This window comes from Pan paniscus, chromosome 21, assembly GCF_029289425.2.
Source record: "Pan paniscus chromosome 21, NHGRI_mPanPan1-v2.0_pri, whole genome shotgun sequence".
In the NCBI taxonomy this organism is placed as follows: domain Eukaryota; kingdom Metazoa; phylum Chordata; class Mammalia; order Primates; family Hominidae; genus Pan; species Pan paniscus.
In genome coordinates, this window is record NC_073270.2 from 26,346,658 (window position 1) to 26,369,611 (window position 22,954).

The window sequence follows — 22,954 nt, forward strand, 5'->3', positions numbered from 1 at the left end:
TCACTTCATGTATTTTTTTGTTTTTTCTTTGAGATGGGGTCTCATTCTGTCACCCAGGCTGGAGTACAGTGGCATGATCATGGCTCACTGCAGCCTTGAACTCCCAGGCCCAGGAGCTGGGACTACAGTAGGCATGCGCCACCACGCCTGGATAATTTTTGTTGTGGTGGAGATGGGGTCTCAATATGTTGCCCAGGCTGGTCTCGAATTCCTGGTGATCCTCTCACCTAGGCCTCCCAAAGTGCTGGGATCACAGATGTGAGCCACCACGCCCAGCCCGCTTTATGTATTATACTTATAATAGTAAACATAAGTATCTTCCTCATATGCCTTCATTTTATCTCATGAGGAACTAAAGACAAAAATAAATAGTCACTGGAATTAAAGGCAGCAAAGGGTTTCAAGCAGGAGAGTTCTGTGTTTTTAAACTATCACTCTGGCTCTAGAAGGGAGAACAAGTTGATGCAAGGCCGAAAGCTGAGGGGTGCCCCACCCCATCCCCCACACGACAACCAAACAACTAGATCCTGCGCAAAGCTGACCGCAACCTCTGTGACTGTCCTCATGGAAAGAAAAGGAAACCTGCAAGAATCTCCAAACAAAACAAAATCCTGGAAGCTGAAACCAACGCGTGAGCATTATGCAACACAAAGCTGGGGGGACCTTGCAACCAATGCCTATGTGTCAGCACTGCTATTAGCAGAATGGAGAAGCTGCACTGTGGACACCTGCACCAGACAGGGCCCTGGAAGGAGGTTCAGACGGTCCCAGATTAGCACCTTCTCACTTCTCTGCAAAAGCAATAGCATCCCATATAAGGCTCTTTATATTCCCAGAGATTAACATCAAGCAAATATGAGCTCACAATCAAAGATCACCATAACATACATGGAGCAAAGCCACCCATAAATGACAGCAGAAGCCAGAAGCCAGAATTCAATCCTCTAGAAACTGCAGGTATTGGACTTATTAGACACAAACTAAAAATAAGTGTTATGAAATGTTTACATAAATAAAAGACAGAAACAAACAATGAACAAGCAACAAGAAACTATTGACAATGATCAGACAGGACCAAACAGAATTTTTAGAAATGAACAAAAAGTCAATGTCAAAATAAAAACTCATGGGATGGTTTAAATAGCAGATTACACAGAGCTGAAAGAAAGAGATACTGACCTGGAACACATAGGTATGTAAAAAATACCCCAAATGTGATACAGACAGAAGATGGAAAATATAAAAGAGAGGTTGAGACATAAAGTGAAATGCTCTAACAGTCACATATCTAACTGAAGAAAATAGTGGGAGGAGAGGCTATATATATACTTTTTTTTTGTTTTTGAGACGGAGTTTTGCTCTTGTTGCCCTGGCTGGAGTGCAATGGCGCGATCTTGGCTCACTGCAACCTCCGGAGAGCCAATATTTTAATAGTAATGGCTGAGAGATTTTCATGAGACACCAATGCAATCCATACATTCAACAGGGAAAATGTTTCTTTTTTTTTTTTTTCCCTTTTGCTCTGCCGCCCAGGCTGGAGTGCAGTGGTGCAATCTTAGCTCACTGCAGCCTCAACCTCCCAGGCTCAAGTGATCCTCCCATCTAGCCTCCCAAATAGCTGGGACCAAAGATGCGTGCCACCATGTGTGACTAATTTTTCTTAAGTTTTTGTAGAAAACAGTCTCCTTATGTTGCCCAGACTGATCTTGAACTCCTGGGCTCCCAGAGTCCTGGGATTATAGGTGTGAGCCACTGTGCCTGGCTGGGACAATGTTTTCTAAGTAGGATGAACAAAAAGAAAACTATGCCTATACCCACAACATAACAATCCCATTTCTAGGTACAGCCCAACATAATGCTCCAAAAGACAAATGCAAGAACGTTCAGTGCAGTTCCATTTGTGAGAGCCAAAAACTAGGAACTACCCAAATGCCCATCAACAAGAGAAAAGAATAAACTGTGGTATGTTCACACAACAGAATGCCACACAGCAATGCAAATGTATGAACTACAGCAACAACACAGATCAATCGCACAACCAGGTTGAGCCAAGAAAGTCAGACACAGAAGAGTACACACTGCATGATTCCTCTCCATAAAGTACAAAAACAAGCAAACTGAATCTATGCTGTAAGAAGTGGTTACCCCGGGGACTCTGGTGAATTCCATCTCTTGTTCTGGGCACTGGTAACACAGACGTGTTCAATTTGTTGACAATTCTCCTAATTGTACAAATATATACATTTTCTTATGTGTATCACACTTTAATAAAAAGCTAAAAAGAGGCTGGGCATGGTGGCTCACACCTGTAATTTCAAGGAGGATCCACTTTGGGAGGCTGAGGCAGGAGGATCGCTTGAAGCCAGGAGTTTGAGACCAGCCTGGGCAAAATAGTGAGACTCTATCTCTACAATAAATAAATAAATAAATAAATAAATAAATAAATAAATAAAATAAAATAAAATAAAATAAAATAAATACAAAGTGGCCAGGCCTGGTGGCTCAGGCCTTATGTAATCCCCGCACTTTGTGACGATGAGGCAGGCAAATCACTTGAGGCCAGGAGTTCAAGACCAGCCTGGACAACATGGTGAAACCCCGTCTGTAGTAAAAATACACACATACACACACACAAATCAGCTGGGCATGGTGGTGGGCACATGTAATCCCAGCTACTTGGGAGGCTGATGCAGGACAATTGCTTGAACTTGGGAGGCAAAGGTTGCAGTGAGCTGAGGTTGTACCACAGCACTCCGGTCTGGGCAACAGAGTGAGACTCCGTCAAAAAAATAAATAAATAAATAAAATAAAAATAAATAAATAAAAAGTTAAAAAGAAAGAAATGCACACAGCAAATAAAAACCACTAAAGATACAGGTCTCAGAAGTAACCAGAGCACAAAAGTCAGATACCTACTGTGGATGGCACAATACTGGCCTCTAACAGAGACTATGTGACATTACACAGCAGGGGGAATGAAGGCTGCTCGTTCTCTGACTGTAGATTATTCTGGATTCTCCAGAGGAACCCAACATAATCACAAGTGTCCTTAGAGGTAGAAAGTGGAGGCAGAATAGTCAGTGTTGGAGTAAGGTGACATGAGGAGGACTCGGCCATCCAGGGCTGGCTTCCAGGATGGAAGGATGCCTCAAGTCAAGGCCACTGGAGAAGGTGAGGCAGGGAGCTCCCCTCGGGGCCTCTGGATGGCCCCGCAGCCCTGCCAGCACCTCATTCCTACCCCAAGGATACCCTTTCCTCTTCCAACCTCTAAAACTAAAACATCGCACTTTTGTGCCTTGTTAAGCCACCAAGTCCGTGGAAATGCACACGAAGGAAGAACAGACGGACCAAGGGCCAACCATGCAGTGTCAGCAACCGGGTCTCTGACACGGACAGCAGACATTCCAAGGGTGGAGAGGCGGCCATTTAATGGCTAGATGTGCGTTCCTAAGAATACTGTCTTACAAAAATGAAGGAACATTTAAGATACTTTTCAGATAAGCAAAAACAGGAAATTTACTCTAAACAGAGTTTCACTAAAGGAACTTTTTTTTTTTTTTGAGATGGAATCTTGCTCTGTCACCCAGGCTGGAGTGCAGTGGTGTGATCTCGGCTCACTGAAACCTCTGCCTCTCAGGTTCAAGCGATTCTCCTGCCTCAGCCTCCCAAGTAGCTGGGACTACAAGCGCATGCCACCATGCCCGGCTAATTTTTGTATTTTTTTTTTTTGGAGACAGAGTTTCGCTCTTGTTGCCCAGGCTGAAGTGCAGTGACGCGATCTCAACTCATTGCAACCTCCACCTCCTGGGTTCAAGCGATTCTCCTGCCTCAGCCTCCCGAGTAGCTGGGATTACAGGCGCACGCCACCACACTAATTTTTGTATTTTTAGTAGAGATGGGGTTTCACCACGCTGGCCAGGCTGGTCTTGAACTCCTGATCTCAGGTGATCCACCCACCTCGGCCTCCCAAAGTGCTGAGATTACAGGCGTGAACCACCGTGCCCTGGCTGTTACGAGGTTTTAAATTCCTGATTCCTGGTGGTGCACGCCTGTAATCCCAGCTACTCAGGAGGCTGAGGCAGGAGAATTGCTTGAACCTGGGAGGCAGAGGTTGCAGTGAGCCCAGACAGCACCACTGCACTCCAGCCTGGGCCACACAGCGAGACTCTGTCTCAAAAAAAACAAAAAATAAAAAAACCTCCTAACAAAGCCCAGGAGCTGATGGCTTCACTGGTGAATTCTACCACTTAAAAAAGAACTTCCACCACCTCTTCTCAAACTCTTCCAAGAATTGAAGAGAAGGGAACACTTCCAAACTCATTCTATGAGGCATTACTTGATACCAAAGCCAGACAAGGACACTACAGACCAGAAAAGAAAACTGCAGACCAATCCCTTATGATGCAAAAATTGATGCTAAAATCCTCAACAAAATACTAGCAAAAGTTATTGTTTAATGGGTATACAGCCTCTTCTGGGAACAACAATGAAAAATCTTTGGAAGCGAGGGCCGGGCGCAGTGGCTCACGCCTGTAATCCCAGCACTTTGTGAGGCCAAGGCGGGCAGATCACCTTTGAGGACAGCCTGGCTAACATGGTGAAACCCCGTCTCTACTAAAAATACAAAAATTAGTCAGGCGTGGTGGCAGGCGCCTGTAATCCCAGCTACTTGGGAGGCTGATGCACAAGAATATCTTGAACCCGGAAGGCGAGTTCAGGACCCCAAAAGGCAGTCCTGCCCTCCCTCTGCCCAGTGGTAGAGCACCAGATGACCGTGGGATTCCGGGACGGGGCTGGGCTCACAACCCCTACTCAGGCTGAAGGGCTACACAGCCCCCATCAGGGGCTGCGAGCTTGTCGGCAGGAAGGGCCACGCAGCACCATTAGCAACAGGGGTCAGTGGGTTAGTTCTGCATTTTTAGTTTTAAGTGTTTAGTTTTAAGAATGAGTAGAAGGCAAACCTGTCGTTCTCTCTCAAATCTACATGTTTCTCCAGAGCCCGGACGACGTCTTCCAGATGTAGAAGTTTGGTTTCCATGTCATCCTTCTCTCTCTCCAGCGCTATTTTGGTCTCCCCCTCTTTCGGGGCAGCAAGCTGCTCCTGCCAGGAACCCTGCGGGTCTGCAACCTGGAGGTGGGATGGCAAGGACCCTCTCCTGGCAACCTCCACGCTGTGCTTGTGACACCCAGGCTCCAGGGCGCCCTCGGCCCGGGCCTGCTGCTCCGAGGCCTGCTCCTGGGTGCCCCTGCTCCAGCTTCGTGCTCGCTCTTCCTGAATGGCCTGTGGCCTCTCAGCCCGTCCCCTGCACGAAGCGGCCGGCCTCAGGGGTGGCTCCCACATCCGTGGCTGGGTTTGCGAGGCGTCTCTCTCTGTTCCCAGCAGAGGCAGCTCCCGGGCTCCAGGCTGCTCCAGCCCCGCTGCGCTCGCGCCGAAAGGCTCTGGCTCCTTTGGGACAATATCCCCATCCACTCCACAGGGCTGCATGCGTGACCACCTCTCTGAGGGGCCGTGGGATGCCGGGGCAGGGGCGGGGGCCGGGCTCTGCGTAGCTTCTGTGTCCTGGGCTTGCCTGCCTCCGCGAGGCCCGGCTCCTGCCGCCTCCTCAGACTCTCTGCCATCACCTGGGGCCAGCCAGGCCAGTGGCCGCTCCCCACAGCCCGGACGCAGTGGTAGGAGGCCACGTGCGCCCTCCCGGCCACTTCCTGCCACCAGCCCATCTTTCGGCAGGGCCTGCAGCATCTCTGCTTCCCGGGAGGGCCCGTCCACTCGCTTCCCGCGGGCAAGCTCCAACTCCTCCTCCTCGAGGGCCAACGATACGCACATCTGGGCGCGCTTCTCGCTCACACAGGGCTGCAGCTTCAGTGCCCTCTCCAGCTCCAGCTGCTCCGACCTCTGGCTCCCGCGTGGCAGAGGTCCCTCCGGCGGCTCCTCCAGCTCCAAGGTCAGGTCTCTGCGAGCGGGCAGGGCTCCCAGCCCCGACGGCTCTCCACTCAGCTCCGCCTCAGCCTCTCTCCTGTGAAAGTAGAACCGTCACACACCACAGCCCTGCCGCCCACAGCCCCTCTCTCGGGTTTGAAGTCTGCCCAGCTGTTGCAATGGCTGCGACCTCCTCTCTGTGGTTGGCTTTCTTTATCCCTCCTCGCCTCCCTCACCCCTGGCTTCAACCTATACCCTGGGCCCTACTTCAGAGTCCAGACGAGGATCCGCCCCACGGAGCGAGGTTCTGCACATGGAAGCCCAAGCACGAACCCTTTCCATGTGGAGTGTTCACATGGAAGATGGCCGCCACCATGCAGGACCTGGTTGCAGCCCCTCAGCCGTGCAGGCCACGTTCCAAGCCCTCAAGGCTCCCAACTGGACAGGGCAGACATACGACGTGGCCCGCACTGCAGTGGGTTCTACACGATAGCGCTGGAGACCCAGAGCCAAAACTGTCCCCTAATTCCCTGAAGCTGCTGGGCCTTGGGACCTCTGGCGGCCCGCAGGAGAGTCCAGTGGAAGTGAAGTGAGAGCCGGCAAGACCACAGCACCAGAAGGGGTATGTGGTCCATGCCTGGCCAGGGCAAGGGGAGCAAGGAAGTGGTCGGAGGGCCTCCACCTCCAAGCGTTGGCAGATCGGGAGCCCTGCAGAGCGGGGACAGCAGCTCCCCAGGAGCAGGCTGCTAGAGACAGCTCCTGGTGGGGGCCAGGTGCACAAGGGCCTGGATGCTGAGAGGAGGGGGGCTGCTCGTGCCTGCCCCTCTGTTCCCACTGGGGTCTGCAGGGACTCTGACCCAATCTCTTACCACACGCTCTTGGCTTTAAGGGGAAATAGCTGAAAGCCTGGGGAGGCACAGGATGGACAGATGACTTTTTTTTTTTTTTTTTTTGAGACGAGTCTCACTTTGTGGCTCAGGCTGGAGTGCAATGGCGAGATCTCGGCTCACTGCAACCTCCGCCTCCCGAATTCAAGTGATTCTCCTGCCTCAGCCTCCCGAGTAGCTGGGATTACAGGCGCCTGCTACCATGCTCAGCTAATTTTTTGTGTTTTTAGTAGAGACAGGGTTTCACCATGTTGGCCAGGCTGGTCTCGAACTCCTGAGCTCAAGTGATTTACCCGCCTTGGCCTCCCAAAGTGCTGATTACAGGTGTGAGCCACCGCATCCGGCCGGAAAGATGACTTTCTGTCAGGCTGGGGGTGGCCCGGCCAGTGTGGTGGGAGGGCCCGTCCTCTTCTAAGCCGGGGCCAATGCTCTCCACAGGACAGTGGGTGCCAGCTGAGCAGCAGCCTGTCTGCGATGACCAGGCACTTCCTCTCCTACCTCAGATGCCCCCAACAAGAACAGACGTGGTCACTTCACATGTACCTCACACCAGAACACATAAAACACCAGCACAGGCTTTCTGTCAGCCTTCTCTCTCGCTTGCACACTTGAGCCTTTTTGGGAACCTCACTAACCCCAGCTGGCCATCTTTCCCATTGTTCAGGGCTTCAGGCCTTTCTCCATCTCCCCACATGCTACCCTACCTGGCCCTGGAGAAGCGGGTGGCTCTGAGCGATGGAGGCAATGTTGCTGCCGGGCACGGCTGAGGCAGAGGGTACAGAACACTGGGCTGTTTCTACACAGTGAACAGCTTCATGGCCCATGATCCAATGTATATTTTAAATTCAGAGCCAGAATCCTCATGCCAGGACCTGTTCTTTTGGCACTCACCCATCTGCCCAGAGGAAAACCACCCAGTCGGGAGGCACAGCAATTCTGAGTTGTTTCCTAAGTCTAATTTCAAATTTTGGTTCTTGGCAAGAAACCCCAGACTTGAAATCTCGAAAGAAGCTGGCCGGACCTGATCTGCTGCAGGTGGCTCTGATGCTGCAGGGCCAGGCCACACAGTGCCTGGGTGCAGCAGGGTGCCAGGCCCATCTGCTCAGGCTCGGGGCCGCGGGCTGTGTCCTGCAGCTGCTCCTGCAGGCCCCAGATGACCTCCTGAGACTTCTCGTGGAGCTCCTCCAGGTCGGCCTTCTGACCCTCCAGCACGCTGACCTCGCGCCTGCGAGCCTGCTCCATGTCCTTCCTCTCCTTCTCAAAGTTCCTTTTCAGTGCCGCAATTTCCCTTTCGTAGTAATTTACCTAAAACGAGAAACATGAGCCCCGTGGACCAGGAGGCCCTAAGAATGATCTTGCTGCTGACGTAACACAGAAACACGAAGCTGCCTGGCACAACGTGCAAAGACCGGCATCCTGGCCTGCCGAGGTGCCAGGGTGTGCAGAAGGGGACAGTGACATGAATGTTGGTGGTGCTCCCCAGGGCCTAGTGAGGTGTGAGTCACCTATCCCCTCTGAGGCAGGGCGGCAGGCAGGGACAGGCAGGAAGCTCGGGGCTCACTGGAGCATTTGGCCGAGCATTGCAAGGGACGCAGAGGGTGGAATCTTTGCAGGACCTCGGGGTGGCTCTGAACAGCGTGGAGGCCCTCAGTGGAAGGAATACCATCCAACTATGGGTGGGCAGGGCTCGCCGGAGCTTCCAGTTAATCCTTCAGGGATCCCCAGGACATGGCCACAGGCAGCTCCACCTAGCTGGTACCCTGACGGAGGAACTGGACACACAACAAGTCATGGACACTGTCCCTCAAAAGCCACCACAGTCTAGGAACAGAACAGGGCTAAGTTCATCCTGACAGTTTCATCCAGGGTGGCCCTGGCCTCAAAGCCACTGAGCTACCCAGGGGGCAAATGCCAGGTCGCTCAGGCTTGGAGCACAGCCAGTAACTGATTCCCACCCACAGACCAGCAAGGAGGGCTGGCCACGGCGCTGCGCTGCCTCAAGTATCCCCTTGTGACACTCCAGAGTATCACACCATTCCCTCCCCATCAGTCATCCTATGTCCTGTGTCCTTCCAAAGAGGGTTTGGGCAGCATGTCAGTTTTATTTGCATTTCCCTACAAACTTTCCTCCCCAAAGGGGCTCACAATGAGACAAAGGATTCCAGGGCAGACGCATGTGGAAATGTCAGCGTGCCCAAGTAAAGCTGCCCAACACACAGCAGCTACTCCCCCAGGGCCCCACAGCCCCATAATCCCCTCACCTTGGTCTCCAGCTGGGTCCTGAGGTCTTGGTAATGCTCCTTTACCTGCTCCATCATCAGCTCCGTTTCTATACTCACTGGAGCAGAATTACCCAGGAATGAAATGCCTGCAAACAAGAGGCCACTTCCGTTTGTCACACTGAGGATGCCACGGGGGCCCCTTCCAAACCTTCCAATCTGATATTTTGGCATTGGCATCTGTGAGGGGCAGGCGGTGCTGGCTGTGAGGATGACGCTGCGTCCTTAAAGTCAGCACTCGTCAGTACATAGCATTCCGTTATTTATCAGAACACTCAGAGATGAGACTAGGTGGCTCCCCACATGATTCACAGGAGCCCCTTTAGTCCCTAAAATATGCTGTGCTATGGTACATTTACTGCACCCTAAATCCTGTTCCCTGAAGATGCCAGGGTCCCGGAGGAAATGGAAGGACATAATGGCCTGTGGCACAGCAGATGCCCGGTGGTGCAGAGCTTTAGATGATGTGCAGATGACCACAGCTGTGTGCATGGAGGTTATCTATCTATTTAGATAACCTTTTCTTGGTGGCCCTACATTATTATTTCATCACATAAACGATGCCAGGTTCTGAGAGGCAAGTCTGGCACACTAACCCCTGCTGGAATTAGCGCTCTGAGACTGACGGGCAGGGAGGTATGACAGCCAGCGGCATCCAGGTGGGACGTCAATGGGGCTACGGACCCACAGGCACCACCCTGGGTGCAGGCAATCCTGGATACGTGTGTTTCTGGGATGGGTGGCCGGTGGGGTCTTGCACCTCCCTGCAGCTTCCTGAGAGTCTGCCAGCTGTTGGGGTGGCGCCTTAGGAGCCTGACTCCAATCCAGGAGCCAGCAGGGGAGGGGGTGCCTTAGGGGTACCAGGAGGTCAGTCTCACATGCACAAAAGCCCGGACTAGGCTCCCCTATGAGGTTCCCATATTGGCCTATTTTTATTATTTCATTGAGTAAACAGTTTCAGGGCAACAGGAGAACGCTGAAGTTCTCCCGGGGTTACAGATGGCAGCAAAATCTTCTCTGAGGGGCTGAGGTTGCCATGACGGGGGAGCGAGGGGAGCAGGTGGGGCTGCTGGGTCCCCATGGGCCCCTGTCACAGCAGTGGACACGGAGCCATGTGCATTGTATGCTGCTATTGAGTGGGCAGAGGCCACCCCATCCTCCAAAGGGAGCACCACAGACCTCAAGGGCGGCTGCAGCACCTGGACCCCCATTCTCTCTGCAGAGGAGCCAGAGACACTTCGATGTGGGTTCCGGGGACCCTGGGTCCTTGGAGCTTGTCCCAATCCCATTGGCTGTGAGCACAGGGGCAGCTGGCCAGGTGGGGCCGCTCCCTTAGTGCCTGGTGCCTCCCTGCCTCGGTCAGACTTGGGGGGTGGTGCCAGCTACCACATCACCCAGAAGCAGCAAGGGCAAGCCCCGACAGCCTCTGTCTGAACAGGCCTGAGTACTGGGAGGCCCTGGTGCATTCTCCGGGATTTAGCTCTTCTCAGTCTCAGCAAGTACGGTGTCACTGAAACAGCTCTGAGATGTGGGAACAGCCTGGGCCAGCCCTGGGGCTGCCCACCCTCAGCGTCCCTTCCTCCTCCCTCTGCAGGTGACGTTCTGTGTTGCAAGGTCACCCTGTGGCATCCCTGGATCCTCCTTGGAAAGTCCCTGCAGAGCAGACCACCTCCCTTCAGGTCACAGCAACATCATCATCTTCATCATCTCCACTCTCTTTTCCTGGCTCTGGGCCTTGTTGTCAACAGCAGGCCTCGGGTCAGCCCCCTCCCAGGGACGGGCTCCTACCTGCTGGGCCGAGTCCAGAGAGCTGCCGTCTGCGCCCATCCGGGCTCCATGAGGGGCTGTGCCGGTTCTTGGGCAGCCGCGCCCACAGGCCTTCCAGCTCAGCTTGCAGCTCATCGTTGCGGTCCTGCAGGTCCTGTGGGGACAGAGCCAGCCACCTCCTCTAGCAGCTGCAGCCATTCAGCCCAGCGAGCTGGCCGAGCTGGCCTCCAGGGGGGTCCCTTGCAGGTGAGGTGCACTGTGAGGTGAGGGCCTGTTGCTTCCCAGCTTCCAGCAGGAAACCATCTGGATTTTAAGTCGCTAACGTCATGGTGAGATAAGCCAAAACAAAGGTCCTTTCTTGACTTTCTCACTTTTAAAAACTTTTATTTTTACTGTATTTTATTTATTTAGAGACAGAATCTTGCTCTCTTGCCCAGGCTGGAGTGCACTGGTGCAATCTCAGCTCACTTCAGCCTCCTTCTCCCAGGTTCAAGTGATTCTCCTGCCTCCGCCTCCCAAGTAGCTGGGATTACAGGTGTGCGCCACTATGCCTGGTTAATTAATTTATTTATTTTTCTATTTTTAGTAGAGATGGGGTTTCACTATGTTGGCCAGGCTGGTCTCGAACTCCTGGCCTCAAGTGATATGCCCACCTCAGCCTCCCAAAGTGCTGGGGTTACAGGCGTGAGCCACCATGCCTGGCCCTTACATCACTTTCTATCACTGTTATATGGGAGGGGCTCAAAGAAAAAAGTGAGGCAGCTCCTGGGGAGAAATGTAGAAAATGCAGAGTATGGCCGGGCGTGGTGGCTCACGCCTGTAATCCCAACATTCTGGGAGGCCCAGATGAGCAGATCACCTGAGGTCAGGAGTTTGAGACCAGCCTGGTCAACATAGTGAAACTCCATCTCTACTAAAAATACAAAAATTAGCCCGGCGTGGTGGCGTGCGCCTGTAATCTCAGCTACTTGGGAGGCTGAGGCAGAGATTGCAGTGAGCCAAGATCATGCCATTGCACTCCAGCCTGAGCAAAAAGAGCAAACTCCATCTCAAGAAAAAAATAAATAAAGAAAAGAGGCCAGGTGTGGTGGCTCATGCCTGTAATCCCAGCACTTTGGGAGGCTGAAGTGGGCAGATCACGAGGTCAAGAGATCGAGACCATCCTGGCCAACATGGCGAAACCCCGTTCTCTACTAAAAATACAAAAACTAGCCAGGCGTAGTGGTGGGCACCTGTAATCCCAGCTACTCAGGAGGCTGAGGCAGGAGAATCGCTTGAACCCGGGAGGCAGAGGTTGCAGTGAGCCGAGATTGTGCCACTCCACTCCAGCCTGGTGACAGAACAAGACTCTGTCTCAACAAAAAAAAAAAAAAAAAAGAAAAGAAAAGAAAAGAAAAGAAAATGCAGAATACTGTCACCATCAGAAACTACAGTCTCTGTTGGAACCACAGTGGTGCTGCAATGTGCATGTCAGGCAGTGCCCTGGGTAAGGATAGGATTCCTTCCTCAGAGGCCACTGAATTTGCAAAGGGTTCTGCAGCTTTAACTACCAAAGAGGAAACCATTTGCTTCAGATCATATGCTGCAAAGCAGAGAACATGTCAGAAAGAAAGGATGATGTTGGTAAGCAGACACTGGAGCAGGTGGAGGCCGTGTGGGCGGCGGGAAGGCTAGGACACCGTGGCAGGGTGGGTGGAAGCTTCAGGGGAGGCATCTGCATTTGTGGCCAGCTTAACTGTGCTCCCACTTTAATGAACTACGTCCTCACCAGTATGCTCAGTCACTTGCTCTTTAAAGGGACAGGAAGGGCAGAGTTTCTAGCCCACTTTCTTAGACACCTCCCAGGGTCCTGCAGACCTTCAGGAAGCAGACATAAACCAGGCTGTGCATGCTTCCCCATTCACACGTGGCTGGGGCCTCGGTCCCCAGCCCTGCAGCCTGAGTGGGACTTGTGACTGCTTCGACCTAGGAGACAGCAGAAGTGATGCCACGGGACTTCCAGGAACACGACATCCACCCACTTCTGCTGGGACATTTGCTCTGGGGCAGCTGCCGCCACTATGCTGTGATGAAGCCCAAAGTAGCCCTGCAGAGGCCACTTGGAGAGGCCCAGATGGAGAAGGGAGGCCCCAGCCCACACGGCACATCATGCAATATACCCAGGTAACAAACCTGCACAGGTACCCCCAAATCTAAAATAAAAGTTGAAAGAAAAAAAGTTTTTAAAAACACCAATATCCTTGTTACAAAATACAAAGAAACCCGAAAAGTGAGTTTGCAGAGATCAGGTGACACACAGTGGGGAGGGCTCAGGGTGATCCTTCTGGAATCTGGAGACCGACCAGAAAGATGCCCTCAGTCAAGACACAGCGACCCCTAGGAGCGAGCAGCATGCCAGGCACCCAGATCCTGTCTCTAAAACCATTCCCTCAGGAAAGGAACCAAGACTCCTCGGAGAAATGGCAGATTGCGGGCAGGTGCTGGGGCATCTCATTATGCCAGCAAGTGTGGAAACATTTGACAAAACAAGGCAGCAGCCAACACTGCGGGGCATGCCGCGGCACAGCAAGCAGCCGAGGACTCTCACTTGCCAAATCTTGCACAATTTGGGCACGAAAATAATTAAAAACCATAGGGAGGAAATGGGAATTCATGAGTCCATACCAGTGATTGGTACATGTATGGCTAGATCTGGACAGACAGGATTTCTCTAGCTTGAGTAGAATGCCAATGGCATGGACAGATGTGGAGGGGCTGCTAAGCAGGAAAATCATTTTGCAACCATCATAGTAAAGACTGAATCAGGCAAGAATCACCAGTGATGCTAAATCCAGGGAAGATTCTGATGAAGGCAGTATATTTGCATGGTCCTAAAGTGTCTTTCCACTGACTGTGTATTATTAATAGTTGCAGGGGAGAAAAAATGGTGATTACTGAGCAGAGAAACCAGGCGACACCTCGGTTGGGAGATCAGAAGCAACACCAGCGAGCGGGGCACAACATCACCCATGTGCTGTGCCAGCTGAGGATGCACAGCCTCAGTGCTGTGAACAGGAAACATGAGAAACACACAAAACGGGAACGTTGCTATGAAAAAGCGAGGAGGACAACATTCCTCAAAAATATCAATGTCATAAAGACAAAGAAAGGAAATGAGTCAGAATAAAGGATATTAAAGAAACAACCTGGCCCTCGGTAGATGCACTGAGGGAAGCAGAACTCGAACAGCAGGTAACATGTTGCTTCGATGGCAGTTCATCAAGCATGCCTCAGTCATGAGAAAATATTCTCATTCAGTCAGGTGCTGGGAAACTTACTCTCCAGGAAATAAAAGCCCTCGCTTGTGGCTTTTACAAATTGCTGTGGTTTAAAGCCTGTATCAATTTGAAGCCTACCAAAGGCTTAATAAGCAATCTGCAAATCCTTGAACTCTGCATGATCACCTGCAGGAGCGGGAAGCTGCACAGCACTGCCAGCAGAACGGGAGGAAGTGTTTCTTAGGAAGTGCACACAAGCACTGGGCCGTGAAGGGTCAGGATGTGCATATCTGACCCTCGGATGCTAAATCATGATGTTTAGCATCTTTATGGGTACTTATACACCTTTTTCTTATTAGGTTATGTATTCATATTTGGAGAGAGTTTTTATATATTCTGGATCCAAGTCTTTTATCAGATAAATACATAATTCACAAACATTTACTCCCATTTGTGTCTTTTGATCAGTGGGTCTTAATTTTTATTAAATCAAATGTTATTATTGTAAAAAATCTATTATGAACTAGGCTTTAGAAGGTATAGTAAATAAAACTTGGATGTCATGAAGATCACAGCATTTTCTCCTTTTCTCAGTGGATTTTACAGTGTTCTGTCCAGGGCCAGGTGCTGCCTTCAGTTGTCCTGTTCCTTTAACATCCTTGACTCTGAAACATTCCCACAGCCTTTCTTTGTCTTTTATGACATTGATAATTTTGAAGAACACTGTCATTCCTGCCCATTTTTCATAGAAATGGTCTCATGTTGTGGTTTGCTGATGTTTCCTTTGGATTGAGGCTGTGGTTCAGAAATAACAATGTCTACATGTTCACATCCACACCAACACAGCCAGTGAGCAGGTATGCTAAGGCAGAGCCAACAGGGTGAAATGTGAACAGGTGCATGTGGGTAAAGGGTACACAGACACGTGTTCTGTGCACTAGTTTTGTTTGTAACTATGAAAGTTTGAAATTGTTTTCATATAAAAAGTTTTTAAATATTCTAAATGTTAGTTTGAAACAGACAAAAAAATCCAAAAAAAGGAAAGGGGAAATATCTGAATAAATAGGTTAGCATTTAAATATAAAATATCTCTGCTGTTTCAAAAAATAAAATTGAAAGAACCCCAGATGAAAAGAATAGCATGTCTTTAAGTAACAGAATCATGTTAAAGAAAGAAGGGTTTTAAATTTGAAAAATCCAGGGCACTAAAGGAATCTATTAGTGGAAGGTTATCTCTAGGTTCTGAGTCTGCTCCAGCAGCTACCAGAGGAGGAAGCCGGCAGCCCACATGCAGCTGCAGTCCTAGCAGCACACCATCTGGACCCCATCCGCATGGCAGGCCCCACCCACCCCACACACACCAGTCGAGGCAGAAGGAAGGCGACACCGCTCATCACACATAGGATTCTCAAAAGGAGAATGAGACGTGCAGGGAACAACGGCAGGGTGCCCAGATGGAGGCAAACCACAGACAGGAAGGGGTAATCACAGCCACTGAGAACGCAAGCTCGGGCTCACCTCAGTCCTCTGGGGTTGCAAAGCAACGTGCGGCAGGGACAAAGTCAGGGTCACTTTACATGGGAGGGAAATCATTCAGAGTGAATCGAGAATAGACCCTTAAAATCGAACAACAATGCTTTATCTGGTTCTCTGGCTATAGGGCAGCCCATGAATTACCAGCTTAACAGACACATATTTTCCCTATAATACTTGCTCAAATTTCAAATCATGTGAAATTACTTCACATCGATTGCTCACTTAACAATGACCATCACAGTATCCCCAGAAACAATCACAGATTTTCAGCACGGGGTGATGTGGCCTTAAGATTCACACACAGAAAGAATGAGCTGTAACTAAAACCAGTTGTGCTGTGGCATCACCACCCAAGGTAACTAAAGATTATCCACCAGGTAAAATTAAGTCAGTTTCAGATCATCACCTGTTCATATAGTTATAAACTATGGTTGCCCAACTTGAAAATTTTTATTAAAATTATTATTAAAGCTAACTTGCAGGAGAAATGAATGAGTGAACAGTAAGCAAGCTCTACTGATACCTTTAGGTTTTTTTCTCATTTTTGCTGGGTGGGGGGATTATACAGGGTCTTAAATGGCTGTTATTTGTGGATGCATGTGACTTATCTCTGTTCACCTGGCAATGCTGCCTGGAAAGAATTCCATGCCTAAAATCATCCGCTTCCATGTTATTTTCAAGCCTATACAGGGTTCTGTTAGAATAACAGTCATAACATGCCCAGCCGTTCCTGATGCTGAGAGCTTGGCTGGGTTCAGTGTCTATTGTTACAACTTGTTTGGACCTAACCCTCTGTATGCCAGGATGTAAGAGGGGCAGGTGGGTCAAGGACTGGGGTTTCTGATGGTGAAAAAAATGTTTCTGTACAAGTTTTACATAAATTAACTTTTGGTAAATTAAAACCTAACCAGGAGCTGCCTATGAAAGAACCATGTGGTGAACGACCTTAGAGATAAAGTAACTTTTCTGTATTGTTAATAATCAACCCAACTCAACTCTAGTTTGTTTTCTTCTACACAGAATTTTCTTCCGCACAGAATTTCTCCTGCGGGCCAGAGCAGGGTGGGGTGAGACCATGGGGAGCTGGCTGGGCCAGCCATCAGCGGCCTTCAAGGCACTGGAACCGGGCTTTCCTCACAGAACCACTCTTGCAGATCTAGAGAAACACCCGAGCTTTAAAACATTCCACGGTCTCTGCGTGCTCAGGTGAGCAGGGAGGGGAAGAAATGGAGGCTTTGCAATGCCCCAGAACCTGGCAGCTTGCATTTAAAATGTGCCAAGGAGGGTGGTGGTCCAACCGCAAGCTCTGAACCTGAACAATCAATCACTCTGTGTCATACAGCACCAGAAACACAGGCTGTGAGGGTGGGCATCCAGGCCTCCCAGCAGCCCACATGTGGCCCAGCGGGGCAGGTGAATGTGTGGCACGCCGAGGTGCGAAGTGACTTCCTTGCGCTCATTCTCTTTTTTTGGGGAGGGATGGAGTCTCGCTCTGTGGCCCAGGCTGGAGTACAGTGGTGTGATCTCGGCTCACTGCAACCTCCGCCTCTTGGGTTCAAGTGATTCTCCTGCCTCAGCCTCCTGAGTAGCTGGGACTACAGGCGCGCACCACCACACCCAGCTAATTTTTGTATTTTTAGTAGAGACGGGGTTTCACCATCTTGGCCAGGCTGGTCTTGAACTCCTGACCGCATGATCCACCCACCTCGGCCTCCCAAAGTGCTGGGATTACAGGTGTGAGCCACCGCGCCCGGCCTCCTTCACTCATTCTCTTTCGGGGCACGTGGCAGTTCCAGATGCTCTGCGTCATGTGATATCATGATGGACTGACGCAGCAGCAGGTTTGAGCATCCCGTCCTCTGTTTGGCCGGCCAGTGAGGAGGCTGGCGAGAATGCAACACCACGGCACATTCCTGGCTAGTTTTTGTTTCTTTTGGAAAACAGCTATGTTCCCCAAAATAGGCTATTTATGTTAACCTGTTATTAACATTATTATTCTTAAATAAATTAATAAATTTAAAAAATTTCCACTTTAATTTTTACCATGGTAAATATTAAATTTAATCCACATAACCTACATCAACAAAAGCTCTTTGGGGTCCTTGAGAACATTAAGCGTGTACGGGGGTCCTCCTGGGTTTAAGTTTCATTCACTGCGTCCACTGCGCCCTGTACTCCTGTGTCTCCAACTGACAGACGGACACGCATGGCAGGTTTGGCCCAGGAAAGCTAAACATGAACAACAGAAGACAACAATGCCCTGCATGGTCCCTGGACACACAGAGGCGGCCTTCAGGATAGGTGGCAACGAGAGCCAGGGAACCCTAAGTCTAGGAGTGTGGCAAGGCCATGGTCAAGCATGGCCGCAAGCAGAGGCTCTCCCTGGAGCAGACACTCCTGCATTACTGTGGACCACCTGCGTGTGGAGACTCAGAGCCTGGACATGAGACTAAAAGGCAGACAGAGCAGGCACGTACCCGGCACTTGAGCTCGTATTCCTTCAGGACTGCTGCGAACCGCTCCTCCTGGGCCAGGAGCTCTGCACTCTGTGGCTCCAGCTGAAAGGCGGACACGAAGTCACAGATGGGCCTCGGGCCAGAGGGGGACCTGCTTCTCCAGCCCCTGGGCTCCAAGAACCTGCCCAGCTTCCGCCAACACCTGGCGCTGCATCTCCAGGTATAGCTGCCATCCCCCCTCCTTCTCCTTACTCCCCCGTCTAGAAGGTCACAAGACAGAAGGATTTTCCAGACTTATCTAAGGTGGCCACACTCATCCCTGGAGCCCAGACCCTGACCCTGGGCAGCCCCTCTCCCCATCCTCCTCCCTAGGTGACACCCAGGGAAGGCCCTGCCCTCCCTCCACGCCCCCCACCACTGAGGGCTGTCGCTAGTGAGCAGTTGTGCTGTGTGGGCAGACGGCCCCCCACATTGTCATGCAGAGGAAGCAGAGGGAAGGCCTCATGCTGACTTTCTCTTCATTCTAAATTTTAGGAGAATACCGCATTCTGTGACCTGCCGCATCTCTCCCCCGCCACCCCCGCCACCCCCACTCTGCCCAGCAGGCCCTCCCCTCTGGAGGCAGACTGTCAGCAAAGGGACTCGCCTTGTCCTTCAGCACAAACTCCAGGTCCTTCTGCAGCTTCAGGGCCAGCCTCTCTGAATCCGAAAGCTTTTCCACCACTTCCACAATCTCCTTCTGTAGGCGACTGTTTTCCTAGGAGACACAGGCCAGTGGCTCATCAGGCTCCTGCAGGACGGAGGGGATGTGTGCAGGATGGAGGTGAGAGGCTTGCTTCTCACAGGACTGGGCATCAGGAAAGAACCCCCACCCACCGCAGGCGAGGCACCTGGTGCTGTGCAGGCGGCTGTGCCGGGGATGTCCCTCACCCTCCCAGGACAGACGCCAGAGCCCACCCAGACTGTGGCTACCTCATCGTCTTCACTTCTCTTGTCCCCTCCCTTACCCCGTGCTCAGAAAGGCCATGAGTCATACAAGAAAGGGTGGAGAGCCGGGCACGGTGGCTCACGCCTGTAATCCCAGCACTTTGGGAGGCCGAGGCGGGCGGATCACAAGGTCAGGAGATCAAGACCATCCTGGCTAACATGGTGAAACCCCATCTCTACTAAAAATACAAAAAATTAGCCAGGCGTGGTGGCGGGAGCCTGTAGTTCCAGCTACTCAGGAGGCTGAGGCAGGAGAATGGTGGGAACCCGGGAGGCGGAGCTTGCAGTGAGTGGAGATCATGCCACTGCACTCTAGCCTGGGCGACAGAGCGAGACTCCATCTCAAGAAAAAAAAAAAAGAAAAAAAAAAAGAAAGGGTGGGGAATACAAAAGCATTGCAAAAGTATTATAGAAAAGGCATCCTTCCAGAGCCATTCCTGAACCAGGGATCAGATATCGTACCAGGACAGCTCAGACAGCCATCGCCAGGGGAGGAGGCAGCGTCTGTAGACGGTGGGGGACTGCGGTGAGAAGGGTGGAGAGCAAGGCTGTTGGGGGGCTCAGGCTGCCCAGCCTCTCCTCCCGGGAGGTGGGGCAGGTGTGGGGAGTTAGGAGAGGAGGACACAGGCAGGAGCAGAGCAGGGACCAGCACAGCAAGGGCCAGCACCTCTGTCCCGCTGCGATGCCTCACTGGAGTCAGTATCAGGGGACAGTTGTGAGACACTCACCAAAGCCCATCAAACCCCATCAGCTCCAGGCCACAAAGCCAGCCTCGGGCAGGCTGGGCTTTAGGTTCTGGTCTCTTTGCTGCCCCCATGGGTGTTCCTGGTTTCTGGGGTTGAAGCAGTGCTGGCTGCGGGTGCTGGCCCTCCCTGACCTCGGGTCCACCTGGCCCAGAGCAGAGAGTGGGAGTGGTGGGGAAGGAGGGGCAATGTCCTGCTGGCAAGCCAGGACCCCTTCTGCTCTGCAGCGAGTGGGACACCTCCTTACTGCGGCAGGTGCTCCCTCGGGCCCTGCCCTGAAACATAAGCTTGAGGGCACTGGCAGGTGTGGATCTGGATCCTCAACCAGGATGACGTGGGTGTGGGGGATGCTCAGGCCCCCCCCAGCTTCCTGGATGCCCTGGGGATGCCCCTACCTTCAGGGCCAGGGTCAGCTTCTCGCGGAGGCCAGCCTCCTCAGCCTGCAGGCGCCCCACGTCCCACTCCAGCGCGGCCCTCTGCCTGTGGGCCTGCTCCCAGAACAGCTCTCGCTCCGCCTCCACCTCAGACCGCAGGAGGCTCAGCCTTTCCCGGTACCCCTGCTCCAGATGCCTGTAACATGTCACACATCACACGTCAGACATGTCATGTCGGGGCTGCCCAGGCCCACGCCACCCCCTTCCTAGCCTCCTCCCTCTTAGAAACGCCCCTGTCCTCAGCACGTGCAGGGCCGCCCTGCCTTGGCTGAGCTGCCCATGCTGGGAGGCAAATCTGAGGGTGGGTGCTCCTCCCTCACAGGCTGCTGGAGGTGACCCCAGACAAGGGGATCTGGTGGGTCACATGGCAAATGCCACCAGCTGCCCCCTCACAGCGAGGAGCGCAGCTCCCTGGGGTGAGTCCCAAGGTGGCCCCTCCACCCGGTGTGCATGGCAGGCAACAGCCCTTTGATAAAGACTTTTGATACCAAATGCACATGAAAATCACCTCCCTCCCAAGGAGGGAGGCAGCATGAAACCCATGGACAGTGAATTCCCAAAGCAATCTGAGGAAGAGGTGGGGGATATTTTTTTCTCAGCTGCTACATTCATCTTTTACAATAACCGTTTCCATTAGCAGGAAAAACAGTGTTCAACGCTCAGTCTCATCTCTTTCTGAAACAGCAGCTTCACTGGAATTCTCAAACCACGTCTACCCAGACTGAAGACCAGCGAGGCTCCCACTTCTGCAGAAGCCTGGTGATGCCCATAACCAAGTCCGAGACACCTAAGCCCCAGAGCCCGGGCTTTTAATCTTGGCTTAGAACTTTAAAGAAACAACACTCAAAAGGGAAGAGTATGAAGGAAGTACAATAATCTGACTAATTTAATACTCCACAAATCTTTTGGGGTAGTGTTAAAGCTACATATTTCCTATCAGCCTACTCTTTAAAAACTTTTGAAATATACAAAAATAGGGAAATGGTTAAATAAATTATGGCAGATCCACACAAAGACCCAGGTGAGATGCTCTGTGGCCATCAGAAAAGCATATGCAACATGGTGTCATTTTTTTTTTTTGGAGACAGAGTCTTGCTCTGTCGCCCAGGCTGGAGTGCAGTGGCGGGATCTCAGCTCACTGCAAACTCTGCCTCCCAGGTTCACACCATTCTCTTGCCTCAGCCTCCCGAGTAGCTGGGACTACAGGCACCCACCACCATGCCCGGCTAATTTTTTGTATTTTTTAGTAGACACGGGATTTCACCATGTTAGCCAGGATGGTCTCAATCTCCTGACCTCGTGATCTGCCTCCCAAAGTGCTGGGATTACAGGCGTGAGCCACCACACCCGGCCACAACATGGTATCATTTTTTAAGAATTATGTGCATAGAAAAAAAAGGTGAAAGATATATAGACAATGTAAAGAGTGATACCCCTGGGAAAGTGAGATTTCTGGTTTTATTTTTCCTTTAATTGTACTTTCTAAAATGTGTGCAATAAACATGTATCACTCATTATATTTATAATAAGGAAAACCTAATGCAATAATAAAAGCTACTTACAGAAACCTACTCATAACTCCCACTGCTCATGGGACAAAACCCAAGCTCTCAGGGCCACGTGGGTTCTGAGGCTGCAGCTTAGCACCTCGAATGCATCCCTCCAACAGGTTCCAGGACAGAGTGTTTCCAATCCTCTAACCCTGGGAAAGACAATTCACACAAGTCTTTCCAAATGGCTGGGAGAGAATCAAGGTATACACGTGTGGACAGAAGCAAATCAGTTCTCAGTTACTCAAACTGAGTATGAGTCAACTTACTTCCAGCTTTGAACACAAGTGTCTCACAAGGAGCACTCTTGTCTAGGGGCCCTGCTAACCCCAAGGCTGGGATGAGGCTGTGCTCGGGAGAACGAAGTCGCTGGAGGTCAGAGCCCAGCCCCTCAGGTCCTGAGAGGCAGCACCAAGATCCCTGTGGCACCAACAGGGATAGGTGCATCCCGATACTCAGGATGAAAGTGAGAGGTGGACGAACCGAGCTTACAACAGAGCCGTCAGGAGAAAGGAGGGGGCGTCCAGGGAGAGGAAATGAGTTCCTGGAGCTCCCCGTGGGTCTCCCTGACATACTTTCAGCTCCTAAATGTTAGCAATTGTCTCCTCTGGAGATCCAAGCTGGCCTCATGTGCGCTCCGGAAGGCAGGGAGCTATGAGAACGTCTTAAGCAACAAAGTCAAGGTCACCTCCCCCAGGGGCCGGGGGGCATCTTTCGGTCCCTCCTCTAGGAATTCCCCAGCCAGGTGGGAATGATGACACTACAAGGCTGGCCCAGAATAGCTCAGCTGACGGAGACCACAGAGACCCTCCCTGCCCACAGGAGCAGGGACACCGCTTCCTAACAAAATGCCTTCCACGCTCAGGGCAGGGAACTCGGGCCTTGAGGCCTGGCCCAGCTCCTCCACGTGGAGGGCAAGGGCCCCAGCCACTGCCTGCGCCTGTCCCTGTACCTGGCTTTTCGCCTCACCAGACACCTCCTCATGTTTGGTGAAAGGAGACTTGACTTTTAGCTTCCCTGAAAATGACCACAGTCCTACAGGGGCTTCCCACCACCACCACAGCCACAGGAGCCAGTGGCACCAAGAATGTACACTCCAGGGGGCCCACAGGCCGCACAGGCCCCATGCATGTACACAGCA

General features: G+C 51.7%; 1 protein-coding gene across 8 annotated transcripts in view; it reads right to left on the reverse strand.

Annotated features, from left to right (window-relative positions):
• Positions 1–22,954, reverse strand: part of NINL (ninein like) — a 138,892-nt gene that overhangs the window by 17,744 nt on the left and 98,194 nt on the right. For 6 of the 8 annotated variants that reach the window (XR_010110975.1, XM_055104955.2, XM_063600942.1 and 3 more), the window contains 8 exons: positions 20,225–20,399; positions 18,746–18,856; positions 18,121–18,201; positions 10,872–11,004; positions 9,066–9,172; positions 7,826–8,109; positions 7,098–7,298; positions 4,962–6,014 (listed from right to left, as the gene is read on the reverse strand). Coding sequence is in view for 7 of the 8 variants with exons in the window: in XM_055104955.2 (XP_054960930.1) it covers positions 4,962–6,014; positions 7,098–7,298; positions 7,826–8,109; positions 9,066–9,172; positions 10,872–11,004; positions 18,121–18,201; positions 18,746–18,856; positions 20,225–20,399 (2,145 nt within the window). In the remaining variant the exon portion in view is untranslated. The remainder of the gene's footprint in view (positions 1–4,961; positions 6,015–7,097; positions 7,299–7,825; positions 8,110–9,065; positions 9,173–10,871; positions 11,005–18,120; positions 18,202–18,745; positions 18,857–20,224; positions 20,400–22,954) is intronic. The other 2 variants (XM_034947653.3, XM_063600944.1) reach the window with 1 other exon arrangement.